Source organism: Oncorhynchus keta, chromosome 28 (genome assembly GCF_023373465.1).
Source record: "Oncorhynchus keta strain PuntledgeMale-10-30-2019 chromosome 28, Oket_V2, whole genome shotgun sequence".
NCBI lineage: Eukaryota > Metazoa > Chordata > Actinopteri > Salmoniformes > Salmonidae > Oncorhynchus > Oncorhynchus keta.
In genome coordinates, this window is record NC_068448.1 from 54,034,528 (window position 1) to 54,057,342 (window position 22,815).

The 22,815-nt window shown below is 45.8% G+C and overlaps 1 protein-coding gene across 8 annotated transcripts in view; it reads right to left on the reverse strand.

Moving 5' to 3' along the window:
* Nucleotides 1-693: 693 nt before the first annotated feature.
* Nucleotides 694-22,815, reverse strand: part of LOC118361562 (zinc finger protein 438-like) — a 99,529-nt gene continuing 77,407 nt past the window's right edge. For 4 of the 8 annotated variants that reach the window (XM_052483255.1, XM_052483257.1, XM_052483258.1 and 1 more), the window contains 5 exons: nt 16,090-16,177; nt 12,854-12,905; nt 9,893-11,767; nt 4,678-5,203; nt 694-2,077 (listed from right to left, as the gene is read on the reverse strand). In XM_052483255.1, coding sequence (XP_052339215.1) covers nt 1,664-2,077; nt 4,678-5,203; nt 9,893-11,739 — 2,787 coding nt within the window. In that variant the 5' untranslated portion in view covers nt 11,740-11,767; nt 12,854-12,905; nt 16,090-16,177 and the 3' untranslated portion in view covers nt 694-1,663. Of the gene's footprint in view, nt 5,204-9,892; nt 11,768-12,853; nt 12,906-16,089; nt 16,179-22,815 lie in introns of those variants that run through there. The other 4 variants (XM_052483256.1, XM_035741585.2, XM_035741584.2 and 1 more) reach the window with 3 other exon arrangements.

A 22,815-nucleotide genomic window follows, 5' to 3' on the forward strand; every position in this document is an offset into this window, starting at 1 on the left:
GTTGAATTATCCTTCCGATCCATTAAATACAAATCCGTCATGAGGTATGTGATTATTTTGATTGACATCTCATTCATGCACACATCTCTGCTAAACCTCAATTGGAAGCCTCCTGGAAAATGGCTCCAATGGGTGATGGTTTGATGTCGCAAGAAGACATGTTATTCTTAGTCGTTAGATGATTGTGTCTGTCTGTGTGGGAAGTGGGCAAGATAAATCCAAAAGAGATTACCACGGTTACATGTTTGTGGGACCATACCTTTCTCAGACTCATAATACAACCATTCAAACATATTCCCCTCCCCGGGCACACACTCATTCAATCATGGGCAGATTGGAAGTTACGATAGGAAGATGCCCTCTGTCAGACAGATGGGAGGGGGAGGGTACTTCACCGTGAAGGTATTGAGGTAAGAACATATGTAGAGGCGCTTGATATAACCCCCTGGCAACTCCACTTAACGTGGTCCAGACACAAACACTCCTCCCACCACTAGACCCCTCACGGCAGTCACTCAATTAATCCCATTCCAAGCATCTTTTGACGAATACGCACGCACACACCTTCTCCCACATTCTCTCGGTCTATGATGGGGTTATCTGCTAGAATGGAGTGCCAGGGCGGTGTGTGTGGAGAATAGGGACACAACGAGACGTATGAAGAAGGAAAATAAATAGGGAACAACATGAGCATGGGTTCATCCTCCAACTTCATTGTTTACGTACAACAGGGTTGATTTTACAGTTACCTGAGCAGGGAAAACATACTGTCACTGGAAATAAATATGCATTTATTTGTTATCTTGTTAGATACGTCACACAGTCCTTGTCATATTCAATCAAGCATACATTTGTTTTATTTCCGAGAAAGGTAAGGTTTTTCAGGTTCACAAACAGCCACAATCAAACCATTTTGTGAAAGACATATTAGCTATGTGATGACTTTTCACACCATTGATTTGTATGTGCTGCAAGTCTAGCCTCACTAAGGGAGGTGAGTTCTTTCTCATGGTTGCTCCTTCCTGACATGTGTCCCAAGTGGCACCCCATTCCCTACATTCTTTTGAAGAGAGCACGAGGGGCCATGATTAAAAGTAGTGCACTTCAGTATATAGGGAAAACAGTGTCATTTGGAATGCACAACTGGTTTGTGTCAGACAAGCAAGGAGAGCTATACTCAGCTTAAGTTGCCGGTTTGATGATGACAAAATCCTATCTAGTTTGTTTCCTCCATTGGAACAAAGCAGAGAATTTGGTAGGGTTTTGAAACATTCAAGGTACATTCACTTAACTTACCCTGTCATTTTTTTGTTGTTGTATGAAAAGGTTACAGTCGGACAAATGTTTAAACCACATCTACGACCCCTTTGCAATTCACTCTCCCAACCAGGAAACAACACTGAACATTCCCCATTTGTAAGAAGCAAACAGAAGAGAAAACAGGCTTTTCTGCTGGGGTTCCAATCACAAATAGGCATAAAACATGCATGCAAGCTTACTTCAGTCTCTATAACATCAGACCTCAGGTGCCCCAACTCCACAGGTTTATACTGAATAATAGCTAGCAGCATTCGTTCAATGCTTCCATAACTTCTTCATAATGTAATAGTAACAAATAGATCTAGTTTTGTCAGTGGTTATCCTATCATTCACCCTTTTCCCATTACCACAGAGTACACAAACAGATATCTAGATAAGACTCACCAGGTGAATCCGGATGAAAGCTATGACCCCTTATTGATGTTAAATCCACTTCAAGCCTCGAGACAAGTGAGACATGGATTGTGTGTTGTGTGCCATTAAGAGGGTGAATGAGCAAGACAAAATATTTCAGTGCCTTTAAACGGGGTATGATAGCAGGTGCCAGGCGCACCGGTTTGAGCGTGTGAAGAACTGCAATGCCTCTGGGTTTTTCCACGCTCAACAGTTTCCCGTGTGTATCAAGAATGGTCCACCACCCAAAGGACATCCAGCCAACTTGACAACTTTGGGAAGCATTGGAGTCAACATGAGCCAGCATCCCTGTTGAACGCTTTCGACACCTTGTAGTCCCATGTCCCAACGAATCAAGGCTGTTCTGAGGGCAAAAAGGGGATGCAACTCAATGTTAAGAAGGCGTCCTTAATGTTTGTACACTCAGTGTATATAATAATATATAATCTGTTTAAATGTCGATGTTGGTTATGAGCCAGATGTATGGGTCGATCTCGAGACTAGAATTTTTCAGAAGGCCTCAGACGTTTCAGTCAGGTGTTGGTGTACTGAGAAGGTTATCCTCTTTAGGTCAAAATAGCTAGAGAGGATCCTGCTACTGTAACACACAGTTGAATTGGAAAGTTTTGTCCCTACAGCCACAACCCAGACTTTAGACTTCAGTCAATCATTTACCATAGATGGAATGACTGTTTTCAAGGCCAATAGACTTTAGGTACAATATGCCTGTGTTTCTACCAGTATTATGTTTATTTACACAGTCTTAACAAACAGATATCTACACACACACACACACACACACACACACACACACACACACACACACACACACACGCTCAGGCAAGTGTGAACACACCTACTCATTCTGACTATTTTCTACATTGTAGAAATAATAGTGAAGACATCAAAACTATTAAATAACACATGGAATCATGTAGTAACCAAAAAAAGTGTTAAACTAACTAATTTGATATTCTTCAAAGTAGCCACTCTTTGCCTTTGACAGCTTTGCACACTCTTGGCATTCTCTCAACCAGCTTCATGGAGGTGGTCACGTGGAATATCTTCCCTTCTTAATGCGTTTGAGCCAATCAGTTGTGTTGTGACAAGGTAGTGGTGGTATACAGCAGATTGCCCTATTTGGTAAAAGACCAAGTCCATATTATGGCAAGAACACCTCAAATAAGCCAAGAGCAATGACAGTTCATCAAGACATGAAGGCCAGACAATTTGGAAAATGTCAAGAACTTTGAAAGTTTCTTCAAGTGTAGTCGCAAAACCATCAAGCACTATGATGAAATTGGCTCTCTTGAGGACCGCCACAGGAAAGGAAGACCCAGAGTTACCTCTGCTGCAGAGGATAAGGTCATGACAGTTAACTGCACCTCGGATTGCAGCCCAAATAAATGGTTCAGAGTTCAAGTAACAGACACATCTCAACATCAACTGTTCAGAAGAGACTGCGTGAATCAGGCCTTCATGGTCAAATTACTGCAAAGAAACCACTACTAAAGGACACCAATAAGAAGAGACTTGCATGGGCCAAGAAAGACAGAGCAATGGACATTAGACCGGTGGAAATCTGATAAGTCCAGATTTTAGATTGTTGGTTCCAACCGCCATGTCTTTGTGAGACGCAGAGTAGGTGAACGGATGATCTCCGAATGTGTGGTTCCCACCTTGAAGCATGGAGGAGGTGGTGTGGGGGTGCTTTGCTGGTGACACTGTCTGATTTATTTAGAATTCAAGGCACACTTAACCAGCATGGCCACTACAGCGATACAACATCCCATCTGGTTTGGGCTTAGTGTGACTATAATCTGTTTTTCAACAGGACAATAACCCAACAGACCTTCAGGCTGTGTAAGGGCTATTTTACCAAGGTGAGTGATGGAGTGCTGCGTCAGATGACCTGGCCTCCACAATCACCCGAATTCAACCAAATTGAGATGGTTTGGGATGAGTTGGACTGCAGAGTGAAGGAAAAGCAGCCAACAAGTGCTCAGCATATGTGGGAACTCCTTCAAGAAGGTTGGAAAAGCATTCCTCATGAAGCTGGTTGTGAGAATGCCAAGAGTGCAAAGTTGTCATCAAGGCAAAGGTTAGCTACTTTAAAGAATCTAAAATATATTTTGATTTGTTTAACACTTATTTGGTTACTACATTATTCCATGTGTTATTTCATAGTTTTGATGTGTTCACTATTATTCTACAATGTAGAAAATAGTCCAAATAAAGAAAAACCCTTGAATGAGTAGGTGTGTCTAAACATTTTACTGGTACTGTATATACTGTACATATTCAATACAAAACAACCCAATCCTATTAAAACAGAAAAAAATAAACACAAAAACACAAAACACAGTGCAGTCCACAAAATACCAAAATAATAATTTGTAATGTATCAAGTGGATTCTCTAACAAACTAAACTGTGCGATAACTGACCCCTGTATGGACTTAATACCCTTTCACCATACTGAGGTGAGCTGAACTTGCCTGGTTAGTGGTTACCCAGCCACCATAGTAGCTGGAAATGTACTGCATGGTGGGGGTCGGCTGGATAGTGTGCATAGGGACTAACTGTGTGTGTTTGAGAGCAGCACACAGCGCATGATCGGCTCAGACAGACACAAATAGTAGGTACGTTCGAGGTTATATCTAATGTAGTCAGCCCGCCCCGATTATAAGATCTCACAATGCCTGGAGAAGTGTTTTTTTTTTTTTTTTTTACATCTCAGAAACCACGTTGATATGATATATCAATCTTTTAAAATGCACTGTTCTGGCAATTTGCTTCCTTAGAGGCTAGAAGGAATAAGTAAGTAAGTCAATATTCTGAGATGTGCAGCGTGACTGCAACAGAGACGACCTAGAACGTGTCCAGTGCCATGTTAACATGTGCTGTGGTCGGGCGAGTCTATCTCCCTTTCCCCCGAGTAGGAGCCGAGGGCCTCCCAGAGTACCTGGGTCTCCTCACAGTGGTGGTGGCCTCTCCAGTGCTCCATCACCTCCTCTTTACTGTCCAGGACCTGGCTGCACAGCAAACAGTTAAACACCAATCCCTGCCTCAGGACGCCTCTCCCTCCCCAGGCTGAGGGGCCGGTCGGCTCCCCCTCTCCATCATCCTGCGGTCCCCCCTGGTGGTGGGAGAGGATATGACGCTTCAGCTTGGAGAAGGAGAAGAACTCTTCATCACAGCTCCCACACCGGACTAGGTTCCTCTTCTCATTGAGCTGGCGCCAGTAGTGGGCGGCATGTTTCACCAGCTCATCCTCTGCCTCCCGGCCCCCCCGCAGTGACCTTCCCACCCCCCCAGCCCCGTCCCGCAGGCGCACCTGGACCTCCTCCCCATGCACATAGAGCAGGTGTAGCTTCATGTCGGCAAAGGTGGGGGTGATGGCCTGACAGCGGCTACACTTGATCTGGAGCTCCACTGGGTCCTCGCGCTCCTCCTGGCCCTGCTCGTCCCCCAGGTCTGAAGACATGGCCCTGGAGACACGAACAACATGGAGACATATGATGGGAGGAAGAACTGGTGTTTTATGAAAAGTGAAGGGCCAGAACGTTCTATTTTGATGTGCTGAGAATCTAACAATATTCTAAGACAGGTATTCTAAAACTGGGGGTATTTCTCTTTTCAAACAGTCCATTTATATTTTCCAACAGGGCTATACATTTGGGTGAGTTTTTTTCCCCTCACCCGAGTAGCCGTTGGCTCGATAATGATAAATGGTTAAAAACAAGTAAGGCCCGCGTCCATAGAGACACATACCAGCTCTACTGGTAGTACTGCTACTACCAGCAGTACTACTCCTGCACCTGTCGAAGACACAAGTTGTTCTGCTTCCATGAGCACATCCAATGCTAGCATCAGCAATTCTACATTTGTTGTTAGCCCAGCCAGCATGGGCCCTGACAGTTGTGAATCTGATGCAGCCGAAGAGCTACTGCCCCCTTGCCCTGGAAAGCACCAAACAACAGAGCGGGACGGTGGACCATCGAAGAGGTGAAAATATGATGACATTGATTTGGGGTTCACTTATATTGGTAGTATTGCCTTTCCTCAGCCACAGTGTGTTATATGTGCAAAAGTACTATCTCACAACTCTATGAAACTGTCACTCTTGCGCAGGCATTTAGAAACAATACATGACAATTTGAAAAATTTGAAAAATAAGCCATGGGAGTCTTTGGAGCGAGAATTAAGACGACTTTTGAGTAGTAAGACATGTATAAAAACAACAGATAGCATTAATAAGAAGGAGCTAGCTACCGAGTGGCTAGGACAGACAAGCCCCATACTATTCTGGAGGACTTAATTCTTCCTGCTGCCGCGGAAATGGGTGGGACAATGCTGGGGGAAAAGGCCCAAACAACTATACAGATAATGCCTTCATCAAACAACACTTTCACGATGCATCAGTGACATGGCAGGAGATGTTTTGAAACAATTACCGCTTCGCATAAAAGCCAGTGAATTCTATGCGTTACAGTTGGATGATTCAACAGACGTGGCGGGCCTGGCACAGCTCCTGGTTTATATCCGTTACGTTCATGGGGGGGGGGTCAATTAAGGAAGACATCCTCTTCTGGAAACCAGGACAACAGGAGATGATATTTTGAACGTACTGGACAGCTTTGTGACATCATAAGGACTTTCGTGGTCAAGATGTGTTGGTATATGTACTGATCACGCAAAAACCATGACAGGGAAAGATAGTGGAGTGGTAACGCGCATGCAAGTAGTTGCTCCCGACGCTACTTGGGTACACTGCAGCATCCACCGAGAGGCTCTTGCTGCCAAAGGAATGACTGACAGGTTGAAAGACATTTTGGACACGACGGTTAACTTTGTTAAAGCAAGGCCCCTGAACTCTCGTGTATTTTCTGCACCATGCAATATGGGCAGCAACCGTGTAACACTTTTACAACATACAGAAGAAGTGTGCTGGTTATCAAGAGGCAAAGTATTGACAAAGTATTTTTTTTTTTGTGAGAGACGAGCTTAAAGTTTCTTTACGGACAATAATTGTCACTTGTCTGACCGCTTGCATGATGACGAGTTTCTCACACGACTGACCGATTTGGGTGATGTTTTTTCTCGTCTGAATGATCGGAATCTAGGATTACAGGGACTCTCTGCAACTATATTCAATATGCGGGACAAAACTGAGGTTATGATTAATAAGACACAGCTCTTTCCATCATTGTATGATTTTTGTGTACAAATGAAGAAGCTTACGGACAATGTCAAATGTGATATAGCGAAACACCTGAGTGAGTTGGGTGCACAATTACGCAGGTACTTTCCTGAAATGGACAACACAAGTAACTGGATTCGTTATCCCTTTCATGCCCTGCCTCCAGTCCACTTACCGATATCTGAACAAGAGAGCCTCATCGAAATTGCAACAAGCGGTTCTGTGAAAATGTCATTTAAATCAGAATCCACAGCCAGATTTATGGATTGGGCTGCGCTCAGAGTATCCTGCCCTGGCAAATCGTGCTGTTAAGACACTGATGCACTTTGCAACCACATACCTACAGTTGAAGTCGGGAGTTTACATACACCTTAGCCAAATACATTTAAACTCAGTTTCTCACAATTCCTGACATTTAATCCTAGTAAAAATGCCCTGTCTTCGATCAGTTAGGGGATCACCACTTTATTTTAAGAATGTGAAATGTCAGAATAATAGTAGAGAATGATTTATTTCAGCTTTTATTTCTTTCATCATATTCCCAGTGGGTCAGAAGTTTACATACACTCAATTAGTATTTGGTAGCATTGCCTTTAAATTGATTAACTTGGGTCAAACATTTCGGGGAGCCTTCCACAACCTTCCCACAATAAGTTGAGTGAATTTTGGCCCATTCCTCCTGACACAGCTGGTGTAACCGAGTCAGGTTTGTAGGCCTCCTTGACAGCACACGCCTTTTCAGTTCTGCCAACAAATTTTCTATAGGATTGAGGTCAAAGCTTTGTGATGGCCACTCCAATACCTACACTTTGGTGTCCTTTAGCTATTTTGTCACAACTTTGAAAGTAACTTGGGGTCATTGCGCATTTGGAAGACCCATTTGCAAAGAAAGCTTTAACTTCCTGACTGATGTCTTGAGATGTTGCTTCAATATATCCACATAATTTTACTCCCTCATGATGCCATCTATTTTGTGAAGTGCACTAGTCCCTCCTGCAGCAAAAAAAACCCACAACATGATGCTGCCACCCCCGTGCTTCACGTTGGGATGGTGTTCTTCGGCTTGCAAGTTCCCCCCTTTTTCCTCCAAACATAACGATGGTCATTATGGCCAAACAGTTCTATTTTTGATTCATCAGGCCAGAGGATATTTCTCCAAAAAGTATGATCTATCTGCAGTTGCAAACTGTAGTCTGGCTTTTTTTATGGCAGTTTTGGAGCCGTGGCTTCTTCCTTGCGGAGCGGCCTTTCAGGTTATGACGATATAGGACTCGTTATACTGTGGATATAGATACTTTTGTACCCGTTTCCTCCAGCATCTTCACAAGGTCCTTTACTGTTGTTCTGGGATTGATTAGCACTTTTCGCACCAAAGTACGTTCATCTCTAGGAATCAGAATACGTCTCTTTCCTGAGCAGTATGATGGCTGTGTGGTCCCATGGTGTTAATACTTGCGTTCTATTGTTTGTACAGATGAACGTGGTACCTTGGGAGCAATTTCCAAACGCCTCAAGGAAGAACCAGACTTGTGGAGGTCTACATTTTTTTGGGCTGATTTCTTTTGATTTTCCCATGATGTCAAGCAAAGAGGCACTGAGTTTGAAGGTAGGCCTTGAAATACATCCACAGGTACACATCAAATTGATTCAAATTATGTCAATTATTTCATTGCTTTAGATCAGAAGCTCCTAAAGAAATGACATTTTCTGGACTTTTCCAAGATGTTTAAAGGCAGTCAACTTAGTGTATGTAAACTTCTGACCCACTGGAATTGTGATACAGTGAATTATAAGTGAAATAATCTGTCTGTAAACAATTGTTGAAAAAAATGACTTGTGTCATGCACAAAGTAGATGTCCTAACCAACTTGCCAAAACTATAGTTTGCTAACAAGAAGTCTGTGGAGTGGTTGAAAAATGAGTTTTAATGACTTCAACCTAAGTGTATGTAAACTTCCGACTTCAACTGTATGGGAGAGTGGATTCTTGGCCCTCACTAGCATGAAAACAAAATACAGGCAAAGACTGTGTGTGGAAAATCATTTAAGACTGAGACTCTCTCCAATACAACCCAACACTGCAGAGTTATGTGCATCTTTTCAAGCACACCCTTCTCATTAACCTGTTGTGAGTTATTCACAATTTTCAATGAACAAATAAAGTTTTATATGTAAGATGGCTAAATAAAGAGCAAAATGATGGATTATTATTATTTGTGCCCTGGTCCTATAAGAGCTCTTTGTCACTTCCCACGTGCCGGGTTGTGACAAAAACTCAATCATTCTTAAGTTATAAATGTAATAAATGTATCGTATAGTGCGTGTGTGGCAGGCTTACAACGACGGCAAAAAACAACATTTGAGAGTGCGCTGACCCTGGTGCTAGAGGGGGTACGCAGCTGGAGGTTGAATGTTTGAAGAGACTATAAAAAGTTTGGGAACCACTGTTCTAAGACATTCAATGGTCACAGTGACCAAACGTCAAGACTCAAGAGTCCTATTGATGAGGTAAATATACCAGTATTGCTAAGATATTCTGCTGATTATTCCCTAGCGGAATTTGGCCTCCAAGTACCCTCTAAGGTCAGAGGTCACCATAAAGCAGGTCTTAGTAACTGAGATCTGGGCCCTTGAGTCACAAAATAAAAAATGGGCCATGGGTGTCCTTAAGCAATTAAGACATTTCAAATGTATAGTCTATTCAACCTCTAGGTCTCAGCCTTGATTGAATGTTTTGACTCAGGACAGGGAAGGATGAGACAACCAACAGATCAGATGAGGAGTATTTAGGTTTGCTCTCCCCGCTGGAGGGGGTGAGATTTTCTGCAAACCTCTTAGAACAGATGTAGACAGACGTGTTCCTCTAGTACATTGTTCACCTTATTTTTTGCATCTAGCATTTCTCAACACGTTGACTGGTTTTCAATTCCTAACCGTATGTAGGTACTGCTAATAATGCTGAATATTTAGGTACCCACCCCTCCACAGGCACGTCGTCTTCATGTTGGCTGACGGACGGCTCCACGGTCAGGATCACCTTATGCACCTCCCTCAAATGGCCGAAGTACACACCCACGTAGCCAAACGCCTTCTCACAGAAGTCACAGCGAAGCGTCCGCCGCGGTCTCCCGTCAGAGTGATGCAGCTTCATGTGGGTGCTGAGGGAGCCAGAGTGAGCATAGGCCTTACGACACACAGGACACAGGTAAGGCCTGCTGTTGGTGTGGCTGTTCATATGGCTCTGGAGGTGGTGTTTGAACTGGAAGCAGCGGCTGCAGGTGGGGCAGCGGTGGAGGGGCTGGCTACTGCCCAGGTAGACCCTATGAGAAGGGCCCCCTTTCAGGTATAGCGGGGTAGAGGTTGGCTGGGGCTGGGGAGGACCGGGCTCCAGGACCTCGGCAGAGAGCTGATGCCCCACAAGGAGCTCTGAATCCAGGCTGTCAGAGGAGGTGAAGGAGGGCAGGCTGACCAGCTGGGGTACAGTCTCCATCAGCAGCATGTGGTGAGGCTTGGGTCTGATGCTGCGGTACTTCTTAGAGATGTCCACCTCCCTCTGCTGTTTAGACAGCGGGGAGGAGATGACGGCTGAGATAGAAGGCTTCTCTGGCACCCTCCTCCGAAAGAATGACAAGGACCTCTTCTTCCTCGCCTCAAAGGCCAGAATGTCCTCCATTGTCTTCCTCTTCCTCCCCCTCTTCTTGCCTGATGGTTTCTGGATCTGTAGCGTTCCCAGCAGCGACAGGGCGCCTGTAGTCTTGGCCTGAGGCTGGCTCTGCAGCAGGGAGTTTGGCATGTGGTTCTGACATAGGGCCTCAGCAGTCTCCGGGGTCTTGGACTGGGGATCAGAGGGATAAGGGGAGAGGTCGGGCTGGCTAGGGAAAGCCTTCTTGGGGGACATGGCATTGAGGTTGAGTTTGGAGGCGGGTATGAGGGTGCTTTTCATCATGGAGTAGGGCAGGATGGGCAGCTTGCCCTTGGGTGGGGAGGGGATGATCTGGACAGCTTTGCTGAAGATGGCTGGAGAGAGGACAGTGATGCTGCTACTAGCTGGCTGTGGATGGGGCTGTTGGGCTACAGGCTTGGGTTGGCACGGCCTGATAGCAACCTTACCGCTGCTCTCATCCTGTGATGGTTCGACCGGGGAACTTTTCTGCAGCATGCTGGTGACAGGGCCGGGAGCGTGGGCAGGAGTGGACCGGTGGTCGGGGGTGGTGTCCACCACTGCTATTCGCTCCAGCGGAGAGCCATTGTAGAGCATGGCGTTGTCTGGGAGCAGGGCTGTGAGGGCGGAGAGCTCAGAGGAGGCTGAGTCGTCGATCAGTATGACCTGTTCTGATGGCTCCTCCTTGGGCTCAGCCAATGACAACTTCTTCTTTGTGGCTGCTATTGACCGATGGTCCCGGGTTGTCAATGCAACCTTGGTGGGTGTCCTCACCCCCCTGGCGCTGCCACCGGCGGTGGGCGTGGCTGATTTGACCTTCTCCGGGGTGTTCTTGGTCCTCATTGGCTGGTACCTGGGGATGGGCAGCTTCAGGTTCTTCTGGATTGGCTGTTGCTGCTGCTGATGTTGCTGCGGCGACTGAGGGGATACGGAGGGCGGCAGGGCCACCAGAGAGAAGGTACCCTCCTGCCCTGCCACCTGCATCAGGGCATAGTTCTGGGCCGGGACCAGGATAGACTTGGGGCTGACGGCTGTGGAGACTGCCTCCGGGAGGGCAGAGGGGTGCTGGCAGGACAGGATGGCGGCTGGGGAGGGAACCACCGCTGCTGGGGCCTTGGGGGCGATGCTTCTGAACTGGAGGCTCTTCATCATCTGGCCTGGCATGGAGGTCTAGACCAAGACCTGTCTCAGTCTGTCAATACAACAACAACAGTCAAGTTAGCGAAGTATTCCCCAACGTAGCATTTTTGGTCACAGTCCCCAATTATTATGTTCTCAACAGGAGGGTTGACCTTAGTGTTGTTAATGGGGTCGTTACACAGCGGTTCATAGTCTAGATGAGACACAGGCTGCAATCCCAAATGGCACCCTATTCCCTATATGGCCCACTACTTTTGACCAGGTTACATAGGGCTCTGGTCAAAAGTAGTGCACTATTTAGGGAATAGGGTGCCATTGGGATAAATCCTGAGTTGAGAAACAGACAGAGGTAGGCAGACGTTGTCACTAACACAAACATGTCTAAGGCTTGCCCCCCCCACACACACACACACAATCTACCCCCAGGAACAGATGGAGTGTCCCCTTTGATTTGGGCCCAGCGTGCAGCCTGGTTACCATTGTGGCTCGGCGGGGTGCACCCTGTACCTCCCACCACCCTCCCTGTAGCCCCCCGTACTTCCTGGACGGATCAGTCAGTAGAGTGTGAAAGCTGCCCTAGGGCAAGACCGGCAGGAGCTTTACCACCACATTAAGAGGGGTTACTCTCTCTCTGTGTGTGTGTGTGTGTGTGTGTGTGTGTGTGTGTGTGTGTGTGTGTGTGTGTGTGTGTGTGATATTCACTCCTCATTCTCTCCAGACCAGCATTAGTAAGGCCCTGGCTGTGGGGCTAAAACAGCCTCACTGACAAAGCCCCCCCATTACCCAGTCCCACACTGAGTAATGATATTTCACAGTACAACACCAGGGATTATGATTTTAAAGTAGGCTTGTAATTCTGGACATCGAAGATAAAAATCCCAAGAAAGGGTTGAACAAACTAAGTGGTGTCCAGGTAAATGGTTAATACTATTTAATAAAAGGTGAATGAACTTTATCTGGAGGTTTTTGACATCTGTACTGTAGTTCCATTTCAGTATAACAAATATCCACATACCTGCTTAAAAATAATTACAGCGGAATGTTTCGACTGGACGTGATTGTAAACTAATGATTTTGACAGGAGTTAAATCCCCCCCCCCCCAAAAAAAATGTATCCAACTTTCAATACCAGCCTTACCGTGGGTTAATGTGTCCAAGTTCTGTGCCACATTCAGAATAACCACCAGGCTCTAGATTGAAATAAAATGGGAAACATTTCACAGTATCATTTCTCCCACGTAACCTACACCCAACCATTCTATCGACTTTCAAAGGACATGGGCTGAACCAAAAGGTTGCTTTCATTTCAAAAGAGGGAAACAAGAAAAAAAAAATGAAAAAAAAAAAAAGAGTCAAAGACACATTGTTCAACACCTGGAAGTATTACTGACTGTGAGAGCAGAATATGTATACAGTGTCCACACAGCATCTCAACTCCATGCAACTGAAAATATTCCCCCTCTGTTTGCATAGTTGATTCCAATTCAACTGTGAGTTTGGCTGTTTGGCCAGACGTTCAGTAGAGTAGTGAGGTGGGATATCAAGGATGCTCCCAGGACATGAAGGGGGTTCAAATGGTGTGTGTGTGTGTGTGTGTGTGTGTGTGTGTGTGTGTGTGTGTGTGTGTGTGTGTGTTCGTGTGAGAGTGATTTTGACAGTGGCAGGCTAACCTTCCTCCCATCAACTCTGAGTTTACAGTTGAACCCCAAGAGAAAAGGAGGGAATAAAAGGGAGGGAGTTTATAAAGGGGGGCACGATATAGACTCACCCCTTTACTCTCCCCCATTCCCTCTCCCTCAGTTTGGCACAAAGCAAAGATGTCTGTTGACACCAAGCCTACCCCACACAGAAAGGAGAGTGGGGCCTCACACCTTCCCTCCCGAAAACTCCTTATAGAACTATGAAAGCTATGCTGCCGAGACGAAGCCGAGCAACAAACCACAGGCAGCGTGTGGGCCTGCTGTCTGCTTGAATCAGACTGATGACTTCTCACAGGAAAGATTGTTCTCACTCGGTCTTGCGAACCAAAGACAACGACGAGATGGAATGGAGAATGAGGGAGAATAAAATTAGTAGAGTGCTAGTGCGCAAGTGAAGTCGGGCCGTGTAAACCGGATGCAACCCGGATATAGACGGTGCATGAAAATCGGCATATGCAAACGCAAGTAGATTACGTTGAAAACAACGGTCGGACATCTTGGACGCAGTCGTCAGTTCTTTTGAACCTCAGTGCTATGGACCCTAGTCAAAAGTAGTGCACTATATAAGGAATAGGGTGCCATTTGAGACGCAGCCCTAGTCTCCAGAGGATGTGTGTGCTGCTTTAAGAAAACCCATCAGATGACCTTCCAGACCAGGCCCAGGGCTGCCAGAGGAAGTACACTGGTGGTACAGACAGACAGGAGGACTGGAGTGGTGTTGATGAAGACTATAGCCTCAGGCTAGCTACATCCTGTTGTCCAGTCAGTGTGTGTTTAAACCACAAATTCAAGATCCAAATCTAAATACAAGAACTGCCTCCTTCCATTTCTCCTCTCTACCTTCCATGTCTTGCTTTGCACCCTGTTCCTCACCCCCCTCAATAACTACCTAATTTCTTCTCCTCGTCTTCCTTTCTTCAGGCCCCTCTCTCTCTCTCTCTCTCGTATAGGGATTCTCCTCAGTGTGCGTCCCTATCTGCAGAATGAGGATGCCAAAAACCCTCCCTCCTCCATCCCTCCTTCCCCCATTAGCCACATGTCGACCTGCCCTGGGGGAGGGGCCTCACTGTTGAGGTCCCCAGTGTCAATTACATTATTGCTACGCAGATGATGAGAAAGAAAGAGAGAGCAAGCAAGAAAGAAATGGAAAAATGTAGAGAAAAACAGAGGGAGAGAGAGAGAAAGATAGTGAATAGGCAGTAAATCCCTGTAACAAATCGTCCACTCTATCAGTTTATGGTAGGGGGTATTAGTATGGTGGTGTAGTGGTGAATTGGGGGTAGTGTATTGTGAATCAGGGGGTGGTGAAGTGGTGAATCAGGGGGTAGTGTATTGTGAATCAGGGGGTTGTGAAGTGGTGAATCAGGGGGTAGTGTATTGTGAATTAGGGGGTGGTGATATAGTAGTGCATTAGGTGGGTCTCCCCTGCACACCTGCGTCGGATGATAATGACATGAGCACAGCATTGAGCAGCAGCAGACAAACACCGGGGCGGCCCAGAGGCAAGCTGGTGGGGTTAACTGGAGCGAGAAAGCAGGAGGACTTATACCAACATGAATCCCACCCCACAGATTTCTGACTGCTCCTCCCAACATGGGCTCATATGACAGCTTCGTGGTTGTTGTTTCTGCGGTTGTCATTCCTTTGGAGGGCATTTTGATTACGTGAGCAGACATACAAGGATGAGAACAATGTTCATACAGGGCAGGTTAGCAACATGAGTATGAGCAGTGACTCTTGACATACAAATAAATGGATTGCTGGCAAATGTGTTTTATCTGATAATGTGTTTATACTGTACGAATTAACCTCAATATACTACTTTTATATTTAACAAGCTTTCTACATCAGCATCACATTCCTCGTCTTTCCCCGTAGAGACGTCGCTACCCAAGTCTCAAGGGGAACACGAGGTCACAAACGGAGACACTTAATCTAGTGCAAGGCTTCAAAATCTACCAGGGTTCAGGGGTCGGGGATGGGCTGAGGACAGATGGACAGGGCTTCCCTGGCAGTAGACGAATATATAGAGAGTGAGAGAGACAGACAGATAAACAGAAAGTGAGACGGAAATACCAGGAAACCGTGGCTATGTCGCCTGGGCCAGACCTTCCCAGGGTTACCCAGATAAGTAGGTAAGGCCAAGAGGTGAAAAGTCAGGCCTGGTGTTTACGTTAACAGCCAGGTCGCCAGGGTTACGGTAGGGCCATGGCAGTGCTCTAGTCGGACCGGTTCACTTGACGTATCCATCCGCGTGGAATGGAATGTGCTGAGGAGGCCGGATGGATCAGATGGATGGTGGATGGATAAGGCCCAGCGGTCAATGGGTCATGTAAGCATGGTTGTGCTGCAGACAGATAGAGGCTGAATCCCCAATGAGCTCCAAATGAGCCCTGGTCAAAAGTATTGCAATATATACGGAATAGGTTGTGGTTTGAGACACAACCAGACAGGGACAGCAGCCAGTCGCCCAAACAATACACAGACCGGCCGCTGATCTGATGTCTTCCTGATTGGTTGACATGTGGGAACATAGGCCTATAATTTGTTGTAATGACAACCCAGTTAAGAACAGGCATATCAAGCACAATGTTGTGGTCTAGGATTATGCATTTCCTCTCGCTCTCTCCACTGTTTTGGCCCTTGATCGTGTTATGGTTTTGGCCCGACTTACTTTGTGCTTGAAGGTTTCAGTCAGAGTGTGGAGTCCAGTCTTCTGTCTGGCTCCAGACTGGTCATGGCTCTGTCCCAAGGCAGAGGTCCTGAATAAACAAGAACAAACAGTACAAGAAATTACAGAGAATGAAATTAGCTGAATTGTGTTAATTCTATCTTCATCCACAAGGCAACCGATAAATAGGGGTAGTGTGTATGGAGCGTCTCAGAATAGGAGTGCTGACTTAGGATCAGCTTTTCCTATTAGATCACAATGAATAAGATTAGATGAAGCAGATGGAGCAGTGCTGGTCTTGTCTCAGTCAGTGGAATAAAGAGAGAGGAGGCTTCTCTTGATTCTCTGCTTCTTTTCATAGTAAAAAAATAATAAAAAATCTATCAAGAAAACCTGGTGCTTCACGCAGAGCTAGAACAAACAGAACCTTCAAACAGCAGGAGGACTTACAGGGAGAGAGCCGTACAGCAACCACACAAAGAGACAGGCCTGGTGAGAGACATGTAATCCCGCCTGTAGGTGAGAGTGCTCATCTGGGGCTGAAAGATAAGAGCTGCATCCCAAGTGCCACCTTATTCCATACATAGTGCACTACTATTGTCTGGTCAAAAGTAGTGCACTATATAGGGAATAGGATGCCAGTTGGGATGTAGACACAGGCTGGAGGAGGACGGGTGGAGGACGGAGGGGGGTCTGGAATGGAGGGTCAGGGGGAGAGGGAAGGGGGGGGACAACAGCAGCAGCCGGCCCAGTGGAGGCCAGGCCAACCTCCCCCAGGTCTTAGCCAGGATGAAAGCTCTGGATCTCTGCTAGATAAGGGCAGGATGCAGGGGGGGGGGGGGGGCATGTCCAGCGAGCATGTTCCCAGCCTCCTTTCCATAATCACGGTACTCTCCTCTACAAAAGCTCTCTGAGTGTCTGTGGTACCAGACCCTCAATTATATTAGGACCTGTGTGGTATTTAGTATGAGTGTGTACACTAGGTATCAGGAATTATCTACACTAAAACCGATCTGACTGCACAGGCCATTTCAATATCAAAACACAGAGCTGCATTCTACGTATCCACCAAGTGGGAAGGAATCAGATAATTCCATATTTGTTTGTGTCGTGAGTGCACTCAAAAAGATGCATCTGTGCTCAATTGCTTTTTCCTACTAGCGTACTGAGTGCTAATTTCTCCTGTGGAGGTTAAGGATTCGTCCGGGACATTGAGGTGTGTCTGTGTGTGTGTGTAGAGCAGGATCTCTGCCGTCTCTCTGAGGAGCGCAGGGTCGGTCAGGGGGGAAATTAAAATTAGTGTTTGCAGAACTACTTGTTTTATCCCAGAGCAGATGGAGGGAGGGAACAAGGAGGTAGCGACTGCATGGGGAGGAAGAAAGGAGGACGGAGTTCTTCAGCTTTAACTCTTACAAGACAGACCACAGAGGTGTAGTGCAGTGGGGGAGGGCAGAACATACCGAGTGTCCCAAATGGCACCCTATTCCCTATATACAGTACACATACAGGTAACTGCCCAAATAAAGGAAACACCAAAATAAAGTGTCGTATTTGATGATTTCTTCTAGACATGGTAGCCAAAATAACAGGCAACTGGGCGTTTTTATACACGACACTACCCATGGGATGGGATGTTCATTTCTTCCTTAACTCAGGAACCACACACACCTGTGTGGAAGCAGCTGCGTTCAATATACTTTGCATCAAAAGTAGTCCGCCACATATGCAATAGGGTGCCATTTGGGACGCAAGCCCATGGTATTCAGCACTACGCAGAGTGGACACACAGGAACAGAAGCACAACACCGTATGACGTTAGCTGGCACCTGTCCTGAACAGATCAATGAAAGAAATCAATTCCAATTACGATCTCGCCGCTTGGCTCTAAATAGGGATGTGGATCAATCAATATCCATCTCAAAGGGAACAAAAAAAATAGTGTTTGTTTGTGTGTTTGTCAGCGTTCAGATTTCCCCCAAAAAACTAGCAAGGATGCCATTCAGCTAATTTGTTAATGAAGCAAAATCTTGCTTAAATGTAGATTCACCTAAATGACATTACCATGAGAAGTACCGCAGATATTGGTATGAGAGATGCAACACTTGGCTCTCACACGGTCACACACAGTATCTGTGCATGTGCATTGGTTTGCATCACTCTGTTACAGCAAGGTAGCCAAGGGACCAAAACAGCTGAGAAGTTGAGCCTTCTGCTTCAACGCACTTAGTTGTTGCAGAGATTGACCCTCTATGCCGTTTCCTTTCTGCATCTAAGTCATATCGCTGAGCCTACCTTTAATTGTTACAGTAGTAAAGACGGGATATTCTGGCTACTTTGTGCTAAAAATCAGATCAGTGTATGCCGACCTCTGTATGCAATTTTTTTTTACAACATTCTCAGGACAAATATGGCTGTAGACTTCCGTAGAGTGATAATTCTGTCGGAAGGAGCCACCGTGGACAGAGATTTCCTGTGTTGAACAGAGTGGAGGAGAAAGGTACAATGCTGTAAACCAGCCAATCACCTTTGACCTGGCGTAGCTGTTGACGAGGCTGTGAGTGTGTATGTCATATCCATAACACTACCAGGGTTCTGTCACAGCTATACACACACAAAGCCGTGTGTGTGGGAGCGAGCGCGTGTGTAGCTGTGACAGAACCCTGGTAGTGTTATGGAAATGACACACACTCACAGCCTCGTCAACAGCTACGCCAGGTCAAAGGTGATTGGCTGGTTTACAGCATCCTGCCTTTCTCTTCAACACAGGAAATGAATACCTCTCTGTCCACGGTGGCTCCTTCAGTATGATCCCTCTACGGAAGTCTACAGACATATTTGGGCCCGTCTGTCACCGGGCCTAGGTGATGTCACTGTTACCTCTGGGTTAGAGGTCAGATAGGAACTCTACACGGTCACAAGCGCTCCTGTCTCAGCTCTTTTGGATGTGTCCCAAATGGCACCCTATTTCCATACTGTATAGGGCACTATGTAGTGCATGGTCAAATGTAGTGCACTGTAAAGGAAATAGGGTGCTATTTTGGGACACACCCTTTTGGATGAGACATTCCCAGAGGGTTACGGAGAAGGAAGTGTATGTTCGTCATCTTACTGTGTTCCACACTAAACCTTTACCTGTTCCCTTTCGCTATAGAGCTCTGGTCAAAAGTAGTGCACTAGGGAATAGGGTGCCATTTCAAATCAAATCCAATTTTACTGGTCACATACATATTTATTGCAGGTGTCCTAGCTCCAACAGTGCAGTAATATCTAACAATTCACAACAATACACTCAAGTCTAAAAGTAAAATAATGGAATTAAGAAATATATAAATATTAGATACAGCAGAATACAGTATATACATATGAGATGAGTAAAGCAGTAAACATTATTTAAACATTATTAAAGTGGCCAGTGATTCCAAGTCTATGTATCTCGGGCAGCAGCCTCTAAGGTGCAGGGTTGCGTAACCGGATGGATGCCGGCTAGTGATGGCTATTTAACAGTCTGATGGCCTTAAGATAGAAGCTGTTTTTCAGACTCTCGGTCCCAGCCTTGATGCACCTGTACTGACCTTGCCTTCTGGATGATAGCGAGGTGAACAGGCTGTGGCTTGGGTGGTTGATGTCCTCGATGATATTTTTGGCCTTCCTGTGACATTTGGCACTGTAGGTGTCCTGGAGGGCAGGTAGCTTGCCCCCGGTCATGCGTTGGGCAGACTGCACCAACCTCTGGAGAGCCCTGCAGTTGCGGGTGGTGCAGTTGCCATACCAGGCGGTGATACAGCCTGACAGGTGCATCTGTAAAAGTTTGTGAGGGTTTTAGGGGCCAAGACAAATTTCTTCAGCCTCCTGAGGTTGAAGAGGCGCTGTTGTGCCTTCTTCACCACACTGTCTGTGTGGGTGGAGCATATCAAAATCGTCAGTGATGTGTAGGCTGAGGAACTTGAAGCTTTCCACCTTCTCGTCTGTGGATCTATTGGGGCGGTAAGCAAATTGAAGTGGGTCTAGGTTGTCAGGTAAGGAGAGGTGATATGATCCTTAACTAGCCTCTCAAAGCACTTCATGATGACAGAAGTGCTACGGGGCGATAGTAATTTAGTTCAGTTACCTTTGCTTTCTTGGGTACAGGAACAATGGTGGACATCTTGAAGCAAGTGGGGACAGCAGACTGGGATAGAGAAAGATTGAATACGTCTGTAAACACTCCAGCCAGCTGGTCTGCACATGCTCTGAGGACGTGGCTAAGGATGCCGCTGGGCCGGCAGCTTTGCATTACATTACATTTTACATTTAAGTCATTTAGCAGACGCTCTTATCCAGAGCGACTTACAAATTGGTGCATTCTTTGCGAGGGTTAACAAGCTCAATTCTCTTACTCACGTCAGCCACAGAGGATAGTCCACAGTCTTTGGTAGCGAGCCGTGTCGGTGGCACTGTGTTATCCTCAAAGCAGGCGAAGGGGTTTAGCTTGTTCGGAAACAAGACGTCTGTGTCCGCGACGTGGCTGGTTTTCACTTTGTCTGAAGACCCTACCACATACGTCTTGTGTCTGAGCCGTTGAATTGCGACTCCACTTTGTACTGACGTTTTGCCTGTTTGATTGCCATATGGAGGGAATAACTACACTGTTTTGTATTTGGCCATTTTCCCAGTCACCTTGCCATGGTTAAATGCGGTGGTTCACACATTTAGTTTTGCACGAATGCTGCCATCCATCCACGGTTTCTGGTTTGGGTAGGTTTTAATAGTCACAGTGGGAACAACATCCCCTATACACTTCCCGATGAACTCAGTCACCGTCTATCTTATTATCAGAGGCTACCCGGAACATATCTCAGTCCGCGTGATCAAAATAATCTGGAAGCATTCCGAATGGTCAGACCAGTGTTGAATAGACCTTAGCATAGGTACTTCCTATTTGAGTTTCTGCCTATAGGAAGGGTGGAGAAAAACAGAGTTGTGATCAGATTTGCCAAAGGGAGGGCCTTGTAGGCATTTCAAAAAGTTGAGTTATGGTCTATGGTCCAATGTTTTACCAGTGTGAGTATTATCTTCTGGGCAGGTGGGACAGTAGCGTCCGGTGAAATTGCAGAGTGCCAAATTCAAAATAAAATATACAAGTGTCAAACATCGATTTAAAGATTAACTTCTTGTTAATCGAGCCGCTTTGTCAGATTTCAAAAAGGCTTTATGGCGAAAGCACACCATGCGATTATCTGAGGACAGCGCCCCGCTTACAAAAGCATACAAACATTTTCCAGCCAAGTAGAGGAGTCACAAAAGTCAGAAATAGTGATAAAATGAATCACTTACCTTTGATGATCTTCATATGGTTGCACTAACAAGACTCCCTGTTACACAATAAATGTTTTGTTCTATAAAGTCCCTCTTTATGTCCCAAAAACCCTGTTTTGTTGGTGCGTTTTGTTCAGTAATCCACTGGCTCCAGGGCGGTCAAAACATGCAGACGAATAACATCGGTAAAGTTAGTCGAAACATGTCAAACGATGTTTATAATTCTTCCTCAGGTTGTCTATTGTCTAAATAATCAATCACAATAGGATTTTCAATAGAAATGAAAAACAACGAACGGCGTGCTCATGGTCACACGCCCAATCCAGCTCTGCATACTTCCCCTGTCCACTGACCAAAAGGTATTTTTACTCGTCGTTTTTCAAAATACAAGCCTGTAAGCATGTCTAAAGACTGTTGACATCTAGTGGAAGTCATAGGAACTGCAATCTGGGCCCTAACCCATAACATAGTCAATAGGCATTCAATGGAAAGCAACTCACATAAAAAAAAATCACACTTCCTGGATGGATTTTCCCCGGGTTTTCGCCTGCCATATTTTTTTATTTTATTTTTTTATTTCACCTTTATTTAACCAGGTAGGCTAGTTGAGAACAAGTTCTCATTTGCAACTGCGACCTGGCCAAGATAAAGCATAGCAGTGTGAACAGACAACACAGAGTTACACATGGAGTAAACAATTAACTAGTCAATAACACAGTAGAAAAAAATGGGCAATCTATATACAATGTGTGCAAAAGGCATGAGGAGGTAGGCGAATAATACAATTTTGCAGATTAACACTGGAGTGATAAATGATCAGATGGGCATGTACAGGTAGAGATATTGGTGATATTGGTGTGCAAAAGAGCAGAAAAGTAAATAAATAAAAACAGTATAAAAACAGTATGGGAATGAGGCAGGTGAATAAGGGTGAGCTATTTACCTATAGACTATGTACAGCTGCAGCGATCGGTTAGCTGCTCGGATAGCTGATGTTTGAAGTTGGTGAGGGAGATAAAAGTCTCCAACTTCAGCGATTTTGCAATTCGTTCCAGTCACAGGCAGCAGAGTACTGGAACGAAAGCCAAATGAGGTGTTGGCTTTAGGGATGATCAGTGAGATACACCTGCTGGAGCGCGTGCTACGGATGGGTGTTGCCATCGTGACCAGTGAACTGAGATAAGGCGGAGCTTTACCTAGCATGGACTTGTAAATGACCTGGAGCCAGTGGGTCTGGCGACGAATATGTAGTGAGGGCCAGCCGACTAGAGCATACAAGTCGCAGTGGTGGGTGGTATAAGGTGCTTTAGTGACAAAACGGATGGCACTGTGATAGACTGCATCCAGTTTGCTGAGTAGAGTGTTGGAAGCCATTTTGTAGATGACATCGCCGAAGTCGAGGATCGGTAGGATAGTCAGTTTTACTAGGGTAAG